At 60.8% G+C, this 22,515-nt stretch overlaps 1 protein-coding gene across 1 annotated transcript in view; it reads left to right on the top strand.

Moving 5' to 3' along the window:
• The window catches only part of SH3RF3 (SH3 domain containing ring finger 3), a 201,904-nt gene that overhangs the window by 111,639 nt on the left and 67,750 nt on the right, over window positions 1–22,515 (top strand). Inside the window, exons 4-5 of the mRNA XM_065891475.1 lie at window positions 1,855–1,950; window positions 21,690–22,043. Coding sequence (XP_065747547.1) covers window positions 1,855–1,950; window positions 21,690–22,043 — 450 coding nt within the window. The remainder of the gene's footprint in view (window positions 1–1,854; window positions 1,951–21,689; window positions 22,044–22,515) is intronic.

The raw sequence follows: 22,515 nt of genomic DNA, 5'->3' as shown, positions 1-22,515 counted from the left end.
TTTATTTATTTAAAAATTGTCAGCCTTTCTCAAATTCTTACTTATTCTAATTTTTAACTAGTACTCTGTTTTTCTAGGTAGAAAATCATATGATTTTTCTTCCCAATATTTATACTTTCTAGTTTTTTCCTTTTATTTCTATGGCTCTAATATCTAGACCAGTCTCAAATAACTGTGTAGATATTATGGTATTTTATTTTTTACCAAAATTAATCTGGTATTTTTTCTTTTTAATAATTTTACAAAATTAAATGTCTTCTTTTATTTTGCTCTTGCAAAAGCTCTGGCTTGTAGGAAGCCTTCAGTTACCTTTTCCTTTGCACCGTTGGCGAGGTCTTGGGGGCCACCCTTCGGCTGAGTCTGAGTGGAGTTTATTATGGGTACAGGGCTCTCCTGGTCATGAACTCTATGTGAGATAAGCAAGGTGCCCTCTCTGCTCATCCCTTCTCAAGCCAGTCGGCCACTTCGGCCCTAATGCTTATCAGGAAAGCCCACCGCCTTGATGGCCGAGCACTGACTACAAGGAAACCCTTGTTGGTGTCACCCGGCCATGGAGAACCAGCCACCCCGAAACGTGGGAAAGCCTGAGATTCCCTCAGTGTCTGTTGTGTTTTCTGGACTGTATCAGTTGGGAAAAGAAATATTTTGAAGTCACACAGCCCTTGTTATTTGGTACTTGTTTAAGCTGGGAAATTGGGGTTAGGACCTGGAGAAGGAGGGGTGCGGTTGCCGCTGCGCTGTCCCCTAAACCCCTAGGAGAGGGGAGGTTTGCAAGGGAGCATGGGCACCTGCCAGTACAGACTCCTGGTCTTGCCTTTCCCGCCCCATGTCCTCTGGGAGGCACGTCCAGCACCCATCACCTCGTCCCACCTCGCCCCAGATAAACTCCCCAAACTGTGCGGCCCCTCCGTTCATGGGGAAGCAGCTTCTCCGGTGATGTCAGGAAGTCCGTCAGGACGCTCCAGATGGAGCGTCCCTCTGATCCCAGGGGCCCACACCCCACATCGCTGCTTCACACGAAGGGGTCGAAGGCCCCTTGGTAAGGCAGGCGGTGCTTTCAGACCCAGCCGGGCCCACAAGGCTGCTCTGGCTGTCAGCTCCTGAGCGCCAGGCAGGCCTCCGGTGTCCACGCAGGCCCCGGGGGACAAAGGCAGGCGGTTTGGATGTGGAGGGCGGTTGGGCAGACGGCCTGTGGACAGTCCCACTGCACCCTGTGTGGCACCAGCGCGGCCCCCCAACGCTTGCTGCTGCCTGGTCGTCCCCTCGCTCCTCGTCCTGTCCCCCGCCCTTGTCATCTGTCCCCGCGGCTCGTGGCGCCTCCGTGGGCACCGGGCGAGTCCTCCCCCACCGCACGCCTGTGTCCCTGCTTCACGCCCCTCCTTCCTCCTGCGTCTGCCCACCTTCTGCCTCTGTCCTTGCTACTGCGTGGCACGACAAGGATTTAACAGGGTTATTCAGAGCTTCCACGACTCTAAATAAATGGAGTTGGATTGGGTCATCTTTTGTGCTTCGGTGGAGGCAGGAACATAGAAAGTTTTATACTTAGTTGAATTTATATTTGTTGAAAACCATTTTATTTATAAGCAGATATTAGGAACATGAATTTTAAAGTGCTCACTAGATTGTAAATTGCCACACACTTCCACTGGAGGCTCTTTGCTGCTAAAATCAATATGGGAGAGGAAGAGAGATCCTGGGTGAAGACGTGGGAGGGACGGTTTTCACGCCGATCTCAGAATGAGTCATCGCGTAGAGTTTTTCCTTAGCTGCAGTGACACTAACCGGTCTCTTGGTTCTGTTTTTGTATCCGTTTTGTGCGTGTCCCTGTGCTTTGCCTACACGGGGTGTTTCCAGGATGAAGTCCTGACTGTAATCAGAAGAGTGGACGACAACTGGGCGGAGGGAATGCTGGGAGACAAGATCGGGATCTTCCCCCTGCTGTACGTGGAGGTGAGGCCGAGCTCCCACACTCACCCCTCCTGCACAGGGAGGTGAGGCCAGGCTCCCACACTCACCCCTCCTGCACAGGGAGGTGAGGCCAGGCTCCCACACTCACCCCTCCTGCACAGGGAGGTGAGGCCAGGCTCCCAGACCCACCCCTCCTGCATGTGGAGGTGAGGCCGTGCTCCCACACTCACCCCTCCTGCACAGGGAGGTGAGGCCAGGCTCCCAGACCCACCCCTCCTGCACGTGGAGGTGAGGCCGTGCTCCCACACTCACCCCTCCTGCACAGGGAGGTGAGGCCAGGCTCCCAGACCCACCCCTCCTGCATGTGGAGGTGAGGCCGAGCTCCCACACTCACCCCTCCTGCACAGGGAGGTGAGGCCCCGCTCCCAGGCTCACCCCTCCTGTACGTGGAGGTGAGGCCAGGCTCCCAGGCTCACCCCTCCTGCACCTGGAGGTGAGGCCAGGCTCCCAGACCCACCCCTCCTGCACGTGGAGGTGAGGCCAGGCTCCCAGGCTCACCCCTCCTGCACGTGGAGGTGAGGCCAGGCTCCCAGGCTCACCCCTCCTGCACGTGGAGGTGAGGCCAGGCTCCCAGGCTCACCCCTCCTGCACGTGGAGGTGAGGCCAGGCTCCCAGACCCACCCCTCCTGCACAGGGAGGTGAGGCCAGGCTCCCAGGCTCACCCCTCCTGCACGTGGAGGTGAGGCCCTGCTCCCAGGCTCACCCCTCTTGCACATGGAGGTGAGGCCAGGCTCCCAGGCTCACCCCTCCTGCACGTGGAGGTGAGGCCAGGCTCCCAGGCTCACCCCTCCTGCACGTGGAGGTGAGGCCAGGCTCCCAGACCCACCCCTCCTGCACGTGGAGGTGAGGCCAGGCTCCCAGGCTCACCCCTCCTGCACGTGGAGGTGAGGCCCAGGCTCTCAGACTCACCCCTCCTGCACGTGGAGGTGAGGCCAGGCTCCCAGGCTCACCCCTCCTGCACATGGAGGTGAGGCCCAGGCTCCCAGACTCACCCCTCCTACACGTGGAGGTGAGGCCAGGCTCCCAGGCTCACCCCTCCTGCACGTGGAGGTGAGGCCAGGCTCCCAGACCCAACCCTCCTGCACGTGGAGGTGAGGCCAGGCTCCCAGGCTCACCCCTCCTGCACAGGGAGGTGAGGCCAGGCTCCCAGACTCACCCCTCCTGCACAGGGAGGTGAGGCCAGGCTCCCAGGCTCACCCCTCCTGCACGTGGAGGTGAGGCCAGGCTCCCAGATCTACCCCTCCTGCACGTGGAGGTGAGGCCAGGCTCCCAGACCCACCCCTCCTGCACGTGGAGGTGAGGCCAGGCTCCCAGGCTCACCCCTCCTGCACAGGGAGGTGAGGCCAGGCTCCCAGGCTCACCCCTCCTGCACGTGGAGGTGAGGCCAGGCTCCCAGATCTACCCCTCCTGCACGTGGAGGTGAGGCCAGGCTCCCAGACCCACCCCTCCTGCACGTGGAGGTGAGGCCAGGGTCCCAGGCTCACCCCTCCTGCACGTGGAGGTGAGGCCAGGCTCCCAGACCCACCCCTCCTGCACAGGGAGGTGAGGCCCCGCTCTCAGGCTCACCCCTCCTGTACATGGAGGTGAGGCCAGGCTCCCAGGCTCACCCCTCCTGCACGTGGAGGTGAGGCCTGGCTCCCAGGCTCACCCCTCCTGCACGTGGAGGTGAGGCCAGGCTCCCAGACTCACCCCTCCTGCACGTGGAGGTGAGGCCAGGCTCCCAGACCCACGCCCTCTCTTGCCCTTTGTTGTTTGCTTTACCAGACCAGAGATGACCTCTCCTCAGGGGAAGAAGGTTACCCCACAGTAATCGGAGTTCAGATGGGGACAACTTGTGGGTTTTATTCAACCCTGAGGCTGTGAGAAGTGCCTCCGCCTCTTGGGAGTGGTCCGTCCCAGCCCATCATCTTGCCACGTGGGCAATGAGGCAGGGCTCCCTACTTCTCACGGGAAACCTGGGCCCGGCCCCATTTCTTCGAGACCCTCCAGGTTCTGCTGGGCTTGCCCCCAGAACCCCGGGGAGAAGAGCTCACCACAGGAAGCAGCTTCCCCGGGGACACTGCCAACCACTGAAGGGAACAGTGAGGCTCCCTGGACTTGGGGTTTGGGGCGGCTCGTCAGCTCCAGCCCTGGAGTGGAGCATGCCCGGGCTCGTTTGAGGCTGGTTGGCTTCCTGCCTCTTTTCTGTGACCAAGATGCTCTGGGTTTCCAGTGAGTAAGTTACGGGCGGTGGCCAAGCGAGGAGCGTTCAGAGCCTTTGATCTTTCAGCCCCTGGTCGCTGTGGGCTGTGTGTGTGTTTGCTGTTTGTCAGCACACGTCCGCACGCGCACGTCCCCAGGCTAACCCCACGCTGCGCCTGTGTGCACTGCATCACCCCCAGGGGTCCTTCCAGCCAGTGCTCATGGGGCGTGGGCCCCGAACCCTCCTGAGGAGTCCTCATCTGGCCTCTCGCACCCCTTGTGTGCAGGGCCGCCCCCGACTCCGCAGGGGCCCAGAGCCGGTTCGATCCCAGGCTGACGGCTCTCAGCTGGGCCCTACTCCCTCCCCCCAGCGTCCTCGCTCAGAGCCTGTGCTGCCCCAGCCCAGGGCGGGCCACACACGATGCAGGGGACATGGCCAGCTTTGCCCCTGCTGAGCCCTGTGGGCCAGTGGATTCCGGTACCTGCCAGATGAAGGCCGCTGGCTGGGGTGGGTGGCGCTGATTAGCCCCTGCTTTCCAGCCTCATCTCCGGCCCTTTCCTCCCCTTCCCCTGCATGTCCGGAACCCGCGGTTCTTATGTGTACTCTGAAGCAGCAGCTCCCCGGGTGACTCTCAGACCCTCCCCAACAGTAAGTCCGCACACACACTCCCCTCTCTGGTACACTTGCGAGGGGCACATTCGTGCACACACGTGCACACACACGCTCTGCTCTCTGCCCCCACCCCCGGCAAGGACCACAGCCCACAGCACCTCCGGCCTCACTTGTGCATTTGCTCCAACTCTGGGAGGTGGTCTCTGCATCTGCTGCTTCAGACCCAAGAACTTGACGCGTGCAACCCCAACAGTGCTGTCCACACGTGGAGAGTCTGTCCCCCCCGGCATCTTTGGCCAGTGGAACCTCTTCCAAGGCAGACTCTCACGGAGCCACTCACAGAAAGGTCCCAGGGGCCTGTGACAACGCCCCAAAACGGAGTCAGCTCAGCCGAGTCGCGGAGCTGGGACTTCCCAAGGGGAGCCAGAGAAGGTGAAAGGACGGACGTTTAAAAGCATGGATGCAGCTCACGGACACATTTTTAAAGAAACAAGGTGGAAAAGAGAGTGCACTGAAGACTTTCCCTTTTAGGAAGTTCAGGAGCAGCAGAACTCCCCCCTCACCCGCGGCTGATGGAAGGGGGTGCCCTGGGGAGACAGAGCAGAGAAGCGAGAGGGAGGCCCCAGCTGTGGAGAGGCTTCGAGGCTTGATCTGGGAGGTGCTGGTGGGGTGGTGCAGCTGTGAAGTGATGTAGCTAACATTTTTGTACTTCTCTTTAAAATGCAGTTTAAGAAGCTAAGAAAAAATTTTGTAGGAAACCTGAGGCAGGTAATGGTGCCCCTGCGGGAGGCCGAGCCCGGCGCACTGGCACCCCTGCTCTGGAAGGGACTCGGGCATCATCCCAGAGGCCGAGAGTGTGGGCTCGGGGCTGGAAACCAGTCAGCAGGGCCTCCTGAGGCTCATGTGGCTCAGACTCTCAGCCAACCGGCAGTCAGTGCCCTTGGGGCTCGACTGCTGGACCCTGGAGACGGTCCTTCAGAGCAAGGGCGTAGGGGCTCCTGTGTGCCCACCGCCCTCCCAGTTGCTCTGCTCTGATCACAGCCTCCTGCCCCCCCAGGTCCCCTGAGCCGGGGGCTGGGCTCTCCTCCAGGGGCCGAGGCAGAGCAGGGCCCTCGCTCCTGTCCCGCACCTCCCCGGGCACAGCGCCGGGCCCAGCACCATTGCCCCAGGGGCCCTGGCAATAGCCACAGACCCCAGGACCTCAGCAGGCACCGAAGAAGGAGGCCCTGGCCAGGTGTCTCCCGAGGCTGATTTGCTGTTTGTGTACCCACTCCCTTTTGAAGCATTGAGCTGACGCTTACCCTCACGCGGCCTCGAGGGCATCGCGCGTGGGTGATAGAGTTCAGACCATCTTCCTCTGGGCGATGAGCAGGCATCTGAGGCCACAGGGTGGATCTGGGGTCTTTGCAGGTTGGGGCCTGGGCCGGGAGGGAGCGGGGCCTGTGTCGGCGAACGGCAGTTTGGGGTGGCGGTCATCCCCCTGGTGTTGCCCTGTCTTAAATCACGCCCTCACAGGACTGAATTACAGGGAGCCTTCTCCAGCCCTGCAGCTGTGGTTTGGAGGTCGTGGGGGGAGGCTGCTGGGGCCCTGCGTGCAGTCCAGTCGTGACAGCTGCCCAAGGAGGACCTTTCCGGAGTGACCTTTGCTCTGGGGATGCGGCACCCGCTCCCATCCCAGGCAGGCTCTTTCCTGGGGCTCGCTGAGTGGGCTGGGGGACAAGCGGTTAAACCTCTCAGCTGGCCTGGCCTCATGCTGTTTTCTGAGGGGATATCCAGTCTCCAGAAGCATCCGTATGTCTGACGCAGTGTAGAGGCTCTCCTCTCACCCACACTCTCCTCAGCTGCTGGCTGCATCCACAGCGGGGCCTGGGCCGCTGGTTCTGGGAGAGGACCACTCGTCCGTCGGCGCGACCCTGGCCCAGACCTTTCCTCGTTGCCTTCCCAGCTCCTCCTCCTGCGTCCTGGAACCTACCTCCTGTCCTTCATTCCCCTTGGTTCCAAGGACAGGCACCGTCCAGCAGCCATCTCTATGGTGGGACCAATGCATAGCCCACGGACACCTGCCGGCTCATCGGGTGTCGCTCAGGACAGAGTGGAGTGGGCCAGGTCACTCCTGTCCTCGGAGGACAAACCCCACACGTAGCAGGGCCTCCCTTCCGTGCTCTGGGCCTCAGGGCCTGGGGTCAGGCGCCAGCCCCCAGGGCCCCGTGCGTGGAGCTTCACTACTCGTCAGCCGAACGGGAGGATGACCTGTCCCCCAAACACCCAAGACGCTGTGCGAAAGAGGGCAGATGAGGAAAGGAAGCACCCAGCTGCCTGGGAAACGTCTGAGTGGGTGTTAGCCGGATCGGAGGTGCAGGTGCAGGATGGGGACACTGGGCCGGAGCCTTTGGCACGTGGGTGGGATCTGCCTCCCAAGGGTAGACAGGACAACTGCAGGAATGGGTGCAGGTTGGGGGTCCTCAGACCCTATCCTGGTGTCTCTTTAGAATAATTCCTGCCCAGACACCCACTCCCTGACACGCGTGTGTCCTTACTGTAATGGAAGCTCTGTTTCTCTCATCCTCCCTGTGCCGCCTCCTTTCCTCAGCCCGGGCTCCGCTGCCTCGAGGGTGTAGTGCCGCGAGCCCCCATGTCCCTGTCCCTGCACCGAGACCCCAGCTACCCAGGCCTCCCCACTCCCCTCCAGGCTCGGGGTCTCTGTGCCGGGAGCCCTGCATTCCTGCTCACCTAATGAGCCATGCGGAGCCCCCTTCCTGTCCTTTCTTAGCCTCTTCACTGGCTCCCACTCAGACCCTGGTCCCCGTGTTCGTTCTTAATGTCCCTCATGCTTGGCAAAGTGACTGCACGTGGCAGGTGCTTAATAAATGACTGTGAGAGTGACAGCAGCCAGACAAGTGGCTAGCGGCCAGTTTTTGGATTTGCAGAACGCAGGGATTGTGCAGAGCCGGGGCTCTGGGGACTTGGAGGTACAGACTGAGGCAGGAGAGCTGTCAGACTAGCTCACTCTAAAGAGGAAACCGCATGGCCTTCAGTGGGGTGAACCCAGGCGGGCTGCCTGGAAGCAGAGGGAGGATGTGGTCGCCAGACCTCTTTCATCAGACTCTCCTGGCGCCCGCCCTGCGCCTCCCCTGGGCTCTGCCCTCCACAGCTCACTCCCCTGAGGCCCCACCTCGCGTGGTGAGCTTGGCCGGGGCTCCCTCCTTCTGAGGACACTTTGTTTCACTTCCCAGCCTCACTGTGGCCGGAGCCCCCATACCTTCTGGAGGAGACCCCTGGGTTGACCCTGGGGTAAGGGCTTCCTCCAGTCCCTACCATGCTCGCTCAGGGCCCCCAGGTGTAGGGACCATGATTTGTCTGCCGGTCCGTCCACAGAGCCTGAGCACGCCTCCATTCCGGCTCTCCCAGAGCGGGTGCACATTTGAGCCTCACTGGGTGGGTGAGCCCGCCCCCTGCCCACAAGTACAGGTGGGTGATGGCTGGTGGAGGGAGGCCCAGAGGGCCGAGCCTGCGAAGCCATCAGCTCTCCTGCCGGCTGGGGCCTTCTGGGTGGGAATTCTCTCCCTCTTTGTATGTCTGGTGTCACCTGTATTGAACTTGGACATGTCGGTGTGTTTCCTCGTTTTGTGCTCTGGGCTCCTGGAGGCCAGCTGGCTCGGCTGCCCGTGCCCTTGTGACCAGTTACTGTAATGGGCACCTGGAGAGATGGGGCTGCCCCGGCCTCAGCACGAGGGCCAGTGCGTCCTGGCAGCTTCCCCGGGGACCCCGGCTCCCTACTGAGAAGAGCTGACCCCAGGGAGCCGGCTGGGGCCGGGAGCATCTGGAAAAAGAGGTGCAAAGAGGGGGGAAGCTCTGAGTAGGGGTGAGGAGCCTCGTGGTGACCCTGGCTGACCCTGGAGGGTCACAGTGGAGGCTGCTCTGATGGGCCAGGCCCATCAGGCGGGCGGCCTGTGCATCCCTGGGCACTGAGGACCTGGGTGGGGCTTGCCACCTCCACACCGCGCGCGCGCGCGCGCGCGCGCGGGCGGGCGGCGGGTGCAGCTGGAGCTCTGTCTCGGATAGCCCAGGCCCAGGGAGGGAGGGGCTGAGCCTAAGCTGCCCTCAGGGAGGAGCTGGGCTGGGAGGGGAGGGTCTTGGAGGAGGGCCCACCCTTGGAGGGAAGAGGAGACAAGGGGGATTCTGGAGGTGCGGGGGACAGGGTGTTGACGGTCTGTGCCCAGCTGTCCTCATCTCAGCCTCTTGGCAGAAGGTTATTTGTGGAGAACCACAGGGTTCAAGACTGTGTAGGAGGTGACTCGGGGGACTCACCGGGGAGGGGCGTGGGGGGGGCGGTGTTGAGGCGTGCGAGGGGCAGGAGCCAAGGGAGGAAGCGGGCGCTGGGCGGGGTCGGCCAGTTGTGGACCTGCCAGAGGCCTGGTGCGCGGCATGGCTCCGTGGCCCGGAGCGGGCGCAGTGGTGGCTGGGAGGAGCCCAGAGGAGGGGCTGCGGGCAGTGATGGGACAGAGCCCCGGCCCAGCGGTGGGAGGGGCTGGAGGGTGGGGGTGGGGTGTCTCCGAGTGGTGCTACGGGAATCCTGTCTCCCTCCTGCCACCAGAGCCAGCCCCCCCCCACCCCTCCACTAGCTGGATGGATGCATCCTAGTGGCATCTGCTGAGAGCCTGTGTCCTACGGCTGGAGCCACGCACTCACCTGGAGGGTTTGTTCTCTGGCTCCCGCTCCCTCCCCTTTTACTGCACCACACGTCAGGGGTCAGCATCCTTCCGGCCTCCTAGCCCTGCCGCACCTGCAGGCACCGGTTTCCAGACACAGAGATGGGGGAGGATGGGCGAGCCCCGGAAAGCGAGGCAGCCTCATCCCAGGGCCAGTGCGCGTCCAGAGAGTTCTGACCTTGGGGAACCAGATCCAGGCCTCTGTCTGTTGGTGGGTCCCACGACCTCGGCTGATGGTGTTGACGTGCGAGGGCAGACTGCTGAAGTGATGCTATTTACAGATGCTGGGAGTTGATGGAAGCAAAAACTGAAACCTGATTTAGCCGGATGGATGTAATGCCCAAAATGGTACGGTTGCTAACGGCAGCTGCTTCCCGTTTGCGAGGCCTTGTCTTCAGTGCGGAAATTAGGGCGGATGTTGTCGAAGCCTCAGCTAATTACCGTGTTGAACTTGGCCCTTCTTGCACCTGTAGCACTGCCGTCTCCTTGTGACTTTATTTACGAAGAGAGCATATTATTCTGAGCCTCCGTCTCTAAATATGGTATCGAAGCTGCCAACTTCTCTGGGAACACGCAGCTCTGAAGTTGTCTGTATTGTTTCAAAGGCCCAGAGCCTGGAGCTGCCCCTCATGCATTGGGTTCGCCCCCCGCCCCCACACCCCCAGTAACTGCTGGTTATTTCTTCACCGTTGTCTTGGTGTTTCAGCTCAGGCCGGGGGGCAGGCAGAACGTTTCCAGGGAGGAGGCTGGGGAGGGTCTGCGGCTTCTAGTGGAAGGTCCACGCCCAAGCTCAGGGGAGAAGCAGATGGACGCGGGAGGCCCAAGCCCTGACTCGGCTTCGGCGCCTCCACAGACCCTACGTTCTAGTTGGGATGTGGGTGGATAGACCTGCAGGGGTGTCCCTGGTTGAGGGGGCGCAGCTCCTGGACGAGAAACTCCATGTGTCATGCCCAGCGTGGGCAGTGGGAGAGGGGAGTGGGGTTCTAACTTCCTGCTCCCACTGGGGGATGCGGGCCTGGGGATTGGAAAGATGCTGCTCCTGGCCTGACTGGACCTGCAGGCTGCCTGAGCTTCGTTGAGCTGTGTGATGCGTCAGCACCGAGTTTCTCCCTCTGCAAGTATGGACGGTGCCACGTCCAAAAGCACACCAGGAGGACCCCGTGAGGTACCAGGCACAGCCCCGAGTGGTGGTCCAGCGCCACACGCCCAGAGGGTGATGGTTTGCGGCCACTGGCATCTGCGTGTGGCAGTTCTCAGGGGACCGAGGCCTCTGAGGAGGTGGGAGGCCCTCAGAGCAGCCGAGGGGCCGGCTGGCCGTTCCGCACGCTCTCAGCAGCCCCGCGAGCGGGGGCCGCAGCTCCGAGCAGAGGGGCTCTCTGGCATGAAGGCCCTCTTCTAGCTACGTTTTTTTCCTTTCCTTTCTTCTCATCATTCTGTACCGCCTGCAAACAACCAACTCTGCCGACTTCTCTGAAGTGGTCCTGGCGCCGACACAGGGATGGTCGTGTGACCGTCAGGCTGTTAGAAGTTAGCGAGGGTGTGCAACCAGGCAGGCTCTCCAGAGGGAGACACGGAGACGGGACCCTCGTTGGGCAGCCACACAGACCCCCAGGCCCATGCCGGACATGGCGGCGATACCAGTTCACCTGGACACGGTTCAGAACCAGCGACTTGCAGCCACGGGTGGTCGTTTCGCTGTGAGGCTCGAGGTGGATTCACGTGGCTGCAGCCGTTCCCACAGCTCCCCCGTCCCGTGGCCTCTCTCGCGGCCCGGCCCCGGAACCTGTTGAAGCCTCCGTGTTCTTCCCCGTGGAGGGTTGGTTTGGCGCAGGCTGCTCCATCCCCACCTATGTGGAAGGAGGCGGAAACGGCCTCGGCGGGGGCAGCAGGCGGGAAGCGCACGGCAGACAGACAGGTGGACGGGTCCTCTGTGACGCGGACGGCTGGGCTGGGTGTCCGGGGCTCGTCTCCGGAAGGTGTAGGGCGTTTTCGTCGTGCCCCCGCTGTGTCTCCTGACATGCACGCTGCCCTGCCTCTCGGACGCGTCGTGCTTCTCTGCAGGCTCTGTGTTCCGGGCTGTTTCTGGTTCTGCTCCACTGGCCGACCTTTCGCCTCTGTGAGTATCTATACCGTCGACGTAGGGGCTGCAGTTTCCTGCTTCTCTGCCTGCCTGGTATCTTTAACTGGATGCCAGTGGTGTGAATTTTGGCTTTTCCAGTGCTGGATGTTTTTGTATTCCTACAAATATTTGCAAGCCTTGTCGTGGGATGTAAGTTATACAGAAACAGTGTGATGCTTTCGTGCCTCCGTCTTACCCTTTGACAGGCAGGACTAGGGCGCCTCTAACGTGGGGCTGATTATCCCCATCCCCACTTGCGAAGCTGCGTCCTCTACTCCATGTCCTGTGGTTTATGAGCTTCTTCACTGCTGAGCTATCTGATGTCCCGTGTCTGAAAACTGTTCCATAAATTTGGTTTTAGCATTTCAGGTGAGAGGGTAAAAATGATCCTTGTTATTCCTTCTTGTTAACCTGCAGTGGTTTAGAATTTTGAAATAAGGGTGACACACCATTATGTTGTACCCTTTAAACTAATACAAGGTTATATGTCAGTTATACCTCGGTAAAACTGGGTTGGGGGGGGGACAAATAAGGATAAAATTAGGATGCAAGAGGTACTTCTGACAGAACGGGAAAGCAGTAGGTCAGCTATGGCTCTCCCATGCTGAGTCTCCCCAGCCCAGGGCCCAGAGTAAACAGTCAGCTTTCATCAGAGACGTGAGGACTGGGTGGAAGTCTTTGAGGCCCTCATCCTCTGTGGAGACGGGTTACAACCAGGTCCAAACACTGTCCTGCGACCAGTGCTCTGGGTGGGCCAATGGGGGTGGCGTGGGCTGGCGGCTCCTCCGTTTCTTCCAAGCAGGTGTGACCCCTGCTTCTTCACCCAGATCCTAACTCTCAGGACACCCTGATTCTGCCACATCAGAGGTGACCCGACAAAACCCCAGGAAGGAAACAGGAGAGACGTCACTCAGGGCTTCCTGCCGCAGAACGTGGGGGAGATGTGGTCTTGCCTGAAGCTCCGTTTTGTTTTTCCGTTTGCACGACCTATTTCTCACGAGCTTCTACGTCAGTGGGCATCTGGGGGCAGGGGCATCCCGCCGGACCTGAATATGAGTCCTGCCCGCGTTTCTGTGTCCGGGTGCTGACTTAATGCACTTCACCCAACAGGCGACGCCCAGTCACCAGAGGGCAGGCTCAGCACGGGAGGTGACGGAGGGGAGGAGCCGTGGGGCTCCTGGGGGGCAGGACTTCAGTGTCCTTTGGGTGGCCCCGCTGGGATCCGGGTCTGCACCCCAAAGCATGATCTGGGCGCTGGGGTGTGGTCATTGGGACTTTCCTCCACGGAGATAGGTAGGTGCATAGGGACCAGCTCTCCCTGATCACTCCCTCCTTTAGTGGTTTTTTTTTGTGTGTGTGTGGTACGCGGGCCTCTCACTGTTGTGGCCTCTCCCGTTGTGGAGCACAGGCTCCGGACGCGCAGGCCCAGTGGCCATGGCTCACGGGCCCAGCCACTCCGCGGCATGTGGGATCCTCCCGGACCGGGGCACGAACCCGCATCCCCTGCATTGGCAGGCGAACTCCCAACCACTGCGCCACCAGGGAAGTCCCCTTTAGTGTTTTTTGAACAATTTGTGAAGTTAATATCTTGTAATGTACTGTACACAGAGTGACATGTAACGTCTCAGTTTTCCTGTCATCGTCTCTGTCTTCATAACTACATAAGTAGCCACTTTGAGGCCAGACTAGTAGCAATTCTTTTCCCTTCTGGGTCCTGGCATAGTGGTTGCACATAGTAGGCAGTTAGTGGGTTTGTGTAGTGTTGTCGAGTTGTGGGCCAGTGTTTCACAGAAGTGGTCAAAGTGTAAGGGCTAAGCCGTCAGCCATTTCTGAGGTCTCAGCTGGGACACCTTCAGCCTGTCTTCTTGGAAGCACATGGTGGGACTTAGCAAGGCCTTGTGAAACCGGCCCCTGCAGCCTCCCCAGGAGCTTCTGTGTGGTAGCCCTGCCCACAGCCTGGAAATCCAGCTGCAGGTGGGCCCAGAAAAAAGCAGAGATGACTTCCATCTTCAGTAGATAAGCAGGCATGACAGTGTCTCAACCTGCGGCTGAAGTGCAGGCGATGTTGGAAGGAGCCAGGCCTGGCTGCCCGCTGAGCCCAAGCCTCTCCTGGGGCCTCGGTTCGCCCAGCCGGGGGAACAGCAGCCAGCTGGCTCTGTCTGACCGTTTCTGCCCAGGCTCCAGCTGCTTTCTTTCCTTCCCATCACGTGTCACTCACATGGGCAATAATAACCCTGAAAACCAAGTACGTGCAGGATGGGATTTTTTTCAGCCAACTTGAGCTCCCTCCACTGGACGCTTTTTGACTCGGAACCTCTGTGTCCTCACCCGCCGTCCACTCATCCTCATCCTGGTCGGGGACACAGGTTCCTCAGGCCTCCATGTCCCTGCAGGCTGCCTGGACCTCCCCACCCTCCTGCCCTGCCCTCGGCCGTGGCTTCGACAGGTGCCTTCACTCAGCTTCCCTCCTGGGAATCCACATCCCTACCTTCCCTACCGAGTCATCCAGGCCAGCGACTCAGAAACTTCAGTGAGCGTCAGAGTCCCCTGGAAAGCTCCGGGCCCAGCCCCGAGTCTGACGCAGTGGGTCTGGTGGACCCGTGTCTAAGAAATAAGTTGGGGGAGAGGCTTGTTTTGCAGGATTCCACCTGCCCCTTGGGGGGGCCTCCTTGGTGAAGGTGAAAGAAGCACACTTAGCCGTGGAGAGATTCGGCTCTGGGTGTTTATAAGGTGACCGCAGAGTATGCCTTGGCTGAGGTTCAGGCCTGTGTTCAGTGCGGAAGGAACAGCGAGTCTGATGGCGCAGCTGGAAAGGGTCACGGGGCCTCCGGGTGCCTTCCCGCCAGAGCAGAGAGCATTTGTGGGGAGATGGCCCTGCAGTGCCAGCCGCCGCTTCCCCAGTAGTTCTAAGACTTGACCACGAATTACTTCCCAGATTAACCGTCTGGGCCTCCGTCGTGGTGTCTCTCCTGTTACCTTTGATTAGCACTTCTGTTTGGAAGGAGGCTGTGAGTCGCTGGTGACCCGGACCCTTCTGAGACCAGCGTGTGCTCGGGGCGCCACCTTCTGCAGCCGCCTCGACTCCGCCAGTTACTGCAAAGGGAGAAAGAGCGGCTAGCTCTGGCCTCACCTCCTCTGCCCGGCCTCCTCAGAGGAACTCAGAGCTGTCCTCTGTTGCTTTTATTTCTTCCAAATCCTCAAAGCCAGAGCAGTTAAGAGTTATGGTGTGAAGCCGTTGAGGATTCCGCGGTCTCCCTGGGCGGCCGTTCCTGTGTCTGTTGGCGCGTCTGAGCCCTGGACTGAAAGAGCAGGTTTCCAGCCTGTCTGAGCTGTGCCTCGCAGGCCAGCGGGGGCCACCGTCCACCCCTCCACTCGCTCAGCCCTTCAGTCACTCTTGCATCGAGCGCCGCCGTGTGCCAGGCCCTGCGGAGCATCGTCTCAAAACCCACGGTCTCGCTGGACGAGAGAAGGAAGAAGAGAAGATGAGGTCTAGAGGGCAGCGTATCCTCTGTGCAAACAGGGCTCAAAGGGGGCAGGGAGGCTGCGGCAGGGACCCTACAGCTCTCCTGCTCAGAGAAGCCCCCGGGGGCTGGAGGGGAGGGGCAGGAGCTGCGGTGCGGGCCCAGCGATGCCCGGGCTGCCTGGGGCTGAGGGGCAGCGGGGGGGTGGGGGTGGGGAGTGGGGCCGCGGGAGGCCGGCCTGGTCGTTCTCTGGACTTCGAGTATTGCTGCACCACCGCAAGTGGGTGAGTCCGCATCCCCTCCCTGCTCAGGGCACGGCCTTTGGGCCTCTGTCTGCTGACCACCCCCCAGCCGTGTCCTTCATTTCTAACCCTGCCTTTACCTGGGGGTTGATAGCCTAAAACAAATGTAGAGAGAACCTTCTAGACGAAAAGTTTTCAGCTGTGCTGGGTCTTGGGCCCCTGAGAACAGCCCTGTCATCTGTCACCATCTCCCAACCTACCCTCCACCGGTCTCACCTCCCCAGGGTCCGTTGTCACACGTGGACCAGACCGTCTGAATGAAGGTGACTCGGGCCTCACTCCTGCCTACAGCCCCCGGGGGCCCCTGGCTCTCAGAGTAAATCCGGGCTCCTCCCTGCAGCCCACAGGCCACGCGGGGCAAAGAGTCGGCCAGGGCCCCAGCCCCGCACCCCTGCCAGCCTAGGCTCCTGGTGCCACGGGGTGATGGCCTCCCCCTCCTCGGGCCTGGGTGCTGGGCGTGGAGCGGCGCTGGTGCTGTGAGGGCCGCGTGGGGACCTCGTTTCCTGTGACGGCGTGTCCGGCACTAGGGGCCCTCGAGTCTCCTCGCAAAATTGTATTCTTACTGTGAGAGTATTGTCTTTGAGGCTGTTGTATGGCCAAGGAAGAAAATCTTCAATCCTTTAAAAACCAATTTGGAACAGTTTCTCGTTTCATTCCGAGGGAAGGAACACTGTACTTTGGAGAACGAGGATCTGTGAACTGTGCAGGGCGGGGCCTCCTCAGTGACAGTCGGGCTTCAAGTCCTGCTGGAGGCCAAGGCCAAGGTGGCGGCGTGCGTGTGGGCCAGGCCAGAGCAGCCAGCCTGGGCTCTCAGGGGGCTGCACCGGCCGCCTGCAGTCACCGGGCAGGGGGTGCAGATTCAGATCGGAAGGCTGGGCCGTGACGCCCAGCTCCCCACGCGGGAGCTGATGGCTGAGGCTCGGCTCAAGACCGGGTACAGAAAAATGATCCGCGGGGGTTAACTCACGCTTCTGTAAACCTTTGTATTTAAAGGGGGATGAATGTGTGTTTGAAATCTGTTCCTGTTAGGACTTCTTATTGCTGAATTTGCAGCACTGTTCCTATGTTAATATGTTCTTAAACATGTAAGTTTGCGGGAGAGTTTATTGAGTTGCCCCTGAGGTTTTAGTTATAGAAGTCCTCTTCTTCTGTGGGATCTTAGTTCCTCAACCAGGAATCAGACCCAGGCCCTGCAGTGGAACTGCAGAGCCCTAACCACTGGAGCGCCAGGGAAGTCCCCAGAGAAGTCTTCACACCCTGTTCTCAGATCCAGCTGAGAGAAAGATGAACGTCTAAGAGATGGAAATTTAAGTGCTAACTTTATTACCAACAAATCTCAGTGGAGGAACATGGGTCAGATCCGGAGGCTGTGGAGCTCGCTAGCGCCTCGCCCTCAAGCATAGACCTGGGCCTCCCGCCCGAGGGCTTGGCCCCCTTGTCTAGAACTGCTGCCCTGAGCCAGCTGGGAGCAGGGAGGGGACCCCCCAGGGCTGAGCTCCTCCTGCTTAAGAAGACAGACCCACAGGGGCGTCCTGCCCCACCCCCGAGCATTCACAGGCGAGCATTCAGGGTGGGGGGTGGACAGGGTTGCCGTCCCTGCCCGGGCCCACCTCTCTCAGCCTTCCTCCCGCTTTGGCTGGTAGGTTCTTGTCCACCTCTGAGCTCTCAGACACCCTTGTGGGGTGGGAGTGTGGTGCCAGGGATGAGCCCTGTGCTCCCCGTAGAGACCCCCCAGCTGGGCTCCTAACCAAGCCACCGACGGGGAGGAAACCTTTGTCAGATCCGCCGTGAAACCTTAGCTCCCAAAGCCACTGCGTCTAACCTGGGGAGCAGCAAGGTCTTTTACGGCACCTCAGGCTTTGTACGGAGTGGAAAAAACATGGTGCTCCCGCGGCCCCGGAAGTCTCACCATATGTCGGAAGCTGTCCCAGCCTAATCTGCACGTTTTGTTTTTAATGACTTCCTGATACACCTGGCTGTTGTTCAAAACAGGGAAATTCAGAAAAGTGTGAAGAGGAAAATCAGTCACCATAATCCTACCAGTAAATATGAATAGAATACACGTGTAGGAGGAGAATGAGTAGAAACGTTGCGAGCGTGCTGTCGTCTCCTGCGTTCTTCTCTGTGTGCGAATTTACGTATGTTGTGAACGAATTTGGGATGGTGCTGCATCAGTATTTCTGTTGCTTTCTTCATTAAATTGTGAGAATTTTCCAATGACATCGTTGGAAAATTGACAGAAGTCAGGGGGTCCTCCCGCTGGAGTCCTCCAAGCCCTCCGCCCACACAGAGGAGAGCCGGGCCCTGGCCCCGCTGACCCCCGGTCCCCGTTCCCAACCACGTGTCTCTCCAGCCCCTCTGCCTGCTATTCCTCCTTGGACATCCAGGGCTTCCGCCTCCTGTCCCCTCCCCAGGTGTCAGCAGGCCCCTCCTTCCTCAGTAAGGACTTCCGTGGCCTCCTGAAGGCAAAAGGGCCCTGTGGGACTGGTCACCTTGGTCAGAAGTGCCTTGCAAGCGCCCAGGCAGCCCCCAGCCACGCGCCCCTGGGGACCTCGCCCCCCTCAGTTCCCTAGAGTGTGCACAGGCAGTGGTGCCCTGTGGCCCCCTCTTTTGCTGGAAAACAGCCTTTGTCTCCTTTAAGTTCACCTTCAGGGGGAATTACCACAGGTCCTTCAGGAACCTTGGAACGTCCAGTCCGGGGCCCTCGGCTTTCAGACACACCCTGCGGAGGGGCTCAGGACGAAGAGGGCGGCCTCGTTCCCGCAGGCGGGGTGAGCCCAGGAGGAGGGGGCGCCTCAGAGCAGGGCCGCGTTGGCAGGACAGTTGGGCCCCCCTCATGGGGAGCACCTGGCGGCTGGCAGAGGTGGGCTTTGTCCAGCCCAGGGTGATGGGGGCTGAAGTGAATGCCGTTTGCCCCTCCCCGCTTCCGTTTTTAGACATCACCTCTCCCCAAATCCTTGCCTCTAATCAGCCTTTTCCCGCAAGACGAGGCAGTTGTGTGCAGCTCCGGTGTTGGCCTGCGTTGACCTTGGTGGATGGATGTTTCTCGTTTAACCTCAGGTACCGGAGGGCGGCCTCAGTTCGCCTGTGCACCTTGGCAGCAGAACTGCAGGCTCATTCGTCGCCTCAGGCACCTGGGGACAGAGCAGGCTCGAGTGGGAACGCAGGGGGCGGCGGGGGCTTGGCGGGGAGGCAGCTGGCTGCGCTGGTGGTGGGGCAGCAGCCAGGGGCGGTTGTCCTGTGATTCCACCACACCCTCAGGGCCCCCGGCCTTGCTGCCCACCGTGTGAAATGTTAACTTGCAGGATGGTAACCTCCTCCCGCGTGGGGGCCTGTCCCACAGCAGGTGTAGGACACACCCTCCAGTGGGTGGGGACAGCCTTGCACCTGGTGTTAACAGACATCTCGCGTTCGCCGTCCCGCTAAACACAGGCTGGGGCTGCTAGCAGGCCCGCGAGGTCACCGGCACACGCTCGTAACAAAAGGGGGGGAACAGAACCTCCCCGCCCGAACCTCGGTAGCTGTAGCTGGCCTCCCAGTGTGAGAATTTGCGTGACCTAATTTTCGTGCCAAAAAAAGGTCTGATTTTTAAAGACACATTTGAATCTCCAAAATGAACCCAACCCCTCCAACTGCCAAAGGCACAGGTATACCTCACTGGATATGTTGTTTTTACCCTGAAGATGCCGCAGGGCTGGATAAGCACCCCCATGCCGTGCGTGAGGGGAGCTGTGGTGTGTCCGGTGAGACGGAGAAGAGAGGCGTGAGCCGTGGTCCTGCCGCCTGGGACCTGCTCAGTTGGCGCAAGGGCCACACGAGACTTTGGGGGGACAGCGGCTCTCGGTCCCCCGTGCTTGGCTGGTGGTCATCAGCGGCCACCTGCGCTCGACCAGCCCGGCCAGCTGTCAAGAGCCTTGGTGCTGGGGGCTCCCGCTGTGCCCCGGATGCAGCCTTTGGGAGGGGGGAGGGGAGCTGGGGCTCCATTCTCACCACCCCTCAGACGGTTTAGTTGGTGAAAAGCAGAGTGTTTTACACCCAAGAAGCACTGATCCAAATGCCCATCAGCCGCCTGCCTGCCCCTGCCAGCGAAGGGGGGCTCCTGCAGTGTCTCCTCACAGAAGCTTCGGGCAGGCGAAGACCGTTCCTCGCCAGCCGCTGAGTTTGTGAAGCTCTGAGGAGTAACAGCCGCCTGCCACCGTGACGACCTGTGCTGTCCTCAGCCCCCGGTGGGAGAAGTGGATTAAAGGAAGCGCCAGCAGAGCCGCTGTCCAGGTCACGTGGATGCTTCACGGGGCGGGGGCTTCCACTCTGAAGCCGGCTCTCCTGAGAGCGGCAGGGTCTCTGGGGGCTGTAGAAATGCAGAGATATGGGCACCACCCCAGGCCTGCTGAGCCAGAATCTGCGTCTTGAAAGGCTCCCGGGTGGCAGCGCCCACTGAAGTGCAGCTGGATCTGACCAGAACGGGCAGCGGGGCTCAGAGACACGTGCTGTCCCTACGTCTGAGCCCTGTCCTCCAACCCCTGAGTCCCGGGAAGGGAGGACACACATCGCTCCCCGGGGCGCAGTCACGGCCCGCTGCTCCTGTGCGGACGTGTGGGGACCACAGTCCTCCCGCTGGGTCAGGGCGGAGCGGTGGGCGTGCGCGCCTGTTCCCCGTTGTTTTCCTTGAAAACCGCCGGGCGCGTCCCACCGATCGCTCTTATCCCTGACGTCTTCCCTTGTGCCTGGCTTCCCAGTCTTCCTCCTGTTTTAAAGGTTCCGTTCAGTCTAGAGCCCTCTGGACGGAACCAGTGGTCTGGTGACCTGCCTGCCCAGGTGTGGGCGTGCGCACACACTGCCGGTCCGTGCCTGGGTTTCCTGATTCTGCAATTGCGGTTTCTGATACTGACGCAGCAGGGTCCCCGGGGACTGAGTGAGGGACTCCAGGGCTGCTGCTTTGGGGACGAATGGGATCATCTGAGCCCGGGGGTGTCGTCGGTGCCCTTATTTCTGTACAGAAATCTGCCACGTGCAAGCAGGTCTAGACCGGGTTCTGGTGCCCATAAGCAAAGGCATCATGCCTGGCGCTTCCTGCTTCTGCTCTTCCGTTGGCGCTGCAGGTGGGCGCACACCACGGGGTGGAGGAGGCCGGCCCTCGGGGGTCAGAGGGCCCCCGAAGGCTGCGAGGGAGGGGGTTGGGCACCGGCTTGCTCTCCGAGCAGCACTGCTGATGGGGCAAACGATTAAAGCCTTAAAGCAGAGCGAGGCCGCTGAGCCTGATTGGAGGCAGCGTTTCAGGGCTAAGCCTGGACTTAGATCACGCGGTTTGGGGCCTGGAGTGAGTTTTACAAACCCCCGTGAAGGACAGGAGTTTGTAGTGGAAATGCTCACAGCCTGTGCCTGAGCCATCTGAAGGCGGCTGCGCCCCCAGCGCCTGTGATCGGCTTGGCCTCTGGACACAGCTTCCCTCCCTCTCGCTGCGCAGATCCAGCGCTGCTGCTTTTGTTTGGTTTTAACTCATCGAGATGCTGCCAGCCGCAAATCCCGGCCGGTATACAAGGGAGGACCTGCAGGGCCGAGGGACCCTTCCTGGCCTGGCCCACGGCTCCAGGCTGATGGGAGGACGTGGCACAGCGCCTGCACCAGGTGCCCTGCAGATCCACAGCCAGCACCATGTGGCCTTCACCTGCCTGCAGGGACCTCGTGCCCTTGAAGGCTCCCTTGGTGCACACACTTCCTCTCCTACTCCCGTCAGGATCCAGTGTGTCCTTCCAGCACCGCCCCCGCCCCGCAAAGGCTTCAAACCCTTCACACTGGCACCTGGGACGGTGACCCAGCGCCAGCACTGAGCTCACGCCCTGGCCCCTGCTCATGCTTTCCTTGGACCCCACCGTCCCCACCTGGTCTACGGGTGTGTCTTGTTCCAGGAGGGCCCTTGTTCTGCCCCCTCCCCGAACCTTGCAGGCAGGGCTCTGCTGGCAGCCTGAGGCCTCTCCACTGGAAGTCTGGTCAGCCTAGGGTGGCCACGTGCCGGGGAAGCTGCGTCCTGCTGGTACACGAGGTGGGGAGCACATGGGGGCCGCTCCCACCCTAGGCACCCCCTCTGGGTGTTTCCCAGGCAGCCCCGCTCGGCCAAAGTGGGGAGAAGGGAGCAGCCCCTGGAAACACACCTTTTCAGTAGAATGTCCAGGTGCCACCCTGGCCTTCGCTGTGTTTTCTCCGCACTGTTCGTACTGGATGTGCTGTTGGAAGGGTCTGGCAGCTTGAACACTCTGGTGGCTTTGAGGCGCGAGCAAAAGGCTGGACATGGGGTGCGGCTACTGTCCACTGACGCCTGCCTCTCCCCTCTTTCCTTAGCTCAACGATGCCGCCAAGCAGCTGATGGAGATGGACAGGCTGGGCCCGGCCTCAGCGTCCGGCTGCCTCACCTTCATGCCCTCTGACCCCGGTGTGGGGGCCAGTGCGGCCCCGGGTCCCACTTCAGGCAGCACGGGGGCGGTCAGCGCCTTCCAGCGGCGTGTGGACAGTAAGAAGAATGCCAAGAAGCGACACTCCTTCACGGCGCTCAGCGTGACGCACAGGTCCACACAGGCCGCCAGCCACAGGCGCTCCATGGAGATCAGCGCCCCCGTGCTGATCAGCTCCAGCGACCCACGGGCCGCGGCCAGGATCGGGGACCTGGCGCACCTGTCCCGCAGTGCACCCACCCAGGTAACGTCGCTGGGGCCGGGGCTTCCTCTTCGGCTCCGCTTGCTCCCCGTCCCTGGTCCCTGGGTGGGTGTGAGGGAGGCCAGGCAACAGTGCCTTTTGGGGTCCCCACCCGACGGCCCTTGGTCTCAACCAGCATTCAGACGGCCGAGGGGGATGTGAGGTGCTTCTCAAGTGCCTGTGACTCGGCCTCTCAAGGTCCCGTCCCAGCCCGCCTCAGCCCTCCGACTCGGGAGAAAGGCCGGGTTAGTGCTGCTGTGTCTTCAGCATCTCGTGACACTGGCTGACGTGCTCCCTGTGGACAGAACCAGAAGTGACCATGTGTGTACAGAGCCCTCCTCTGTGGGACGGGGCACTGGTTCCGTCCACCGGGGAAGCAAAGGGGTCACCTTGCTCTCAGCCAGCCAGACCAGGCAGCCCTGGAGCCAGGCTGTTGCCGCGTCCACGCTGGTCCTGCTTGCCGCATGACAGGCCG

This window comes from Phocoena phocoena, chromosome 14 (assembly GCF_963924675.1).
Source record: "Phocoena phocoena chromosome 14, mPhoPho1.1, whole genome shotgun sequence".
Classification (NCBI taxonomy): domain Eukaryota; kingdom Metazoa; phylum Chordata; class Mammalia; order Artiodactyla; family Phocoenidae; genus Phocoena; species Phocoena phocoena.
The sequence above is the reverse complement of the archived record's forward strand: the minus strand, read 5'-3'. Positions and strand labels throughout refer to the sequence as shown.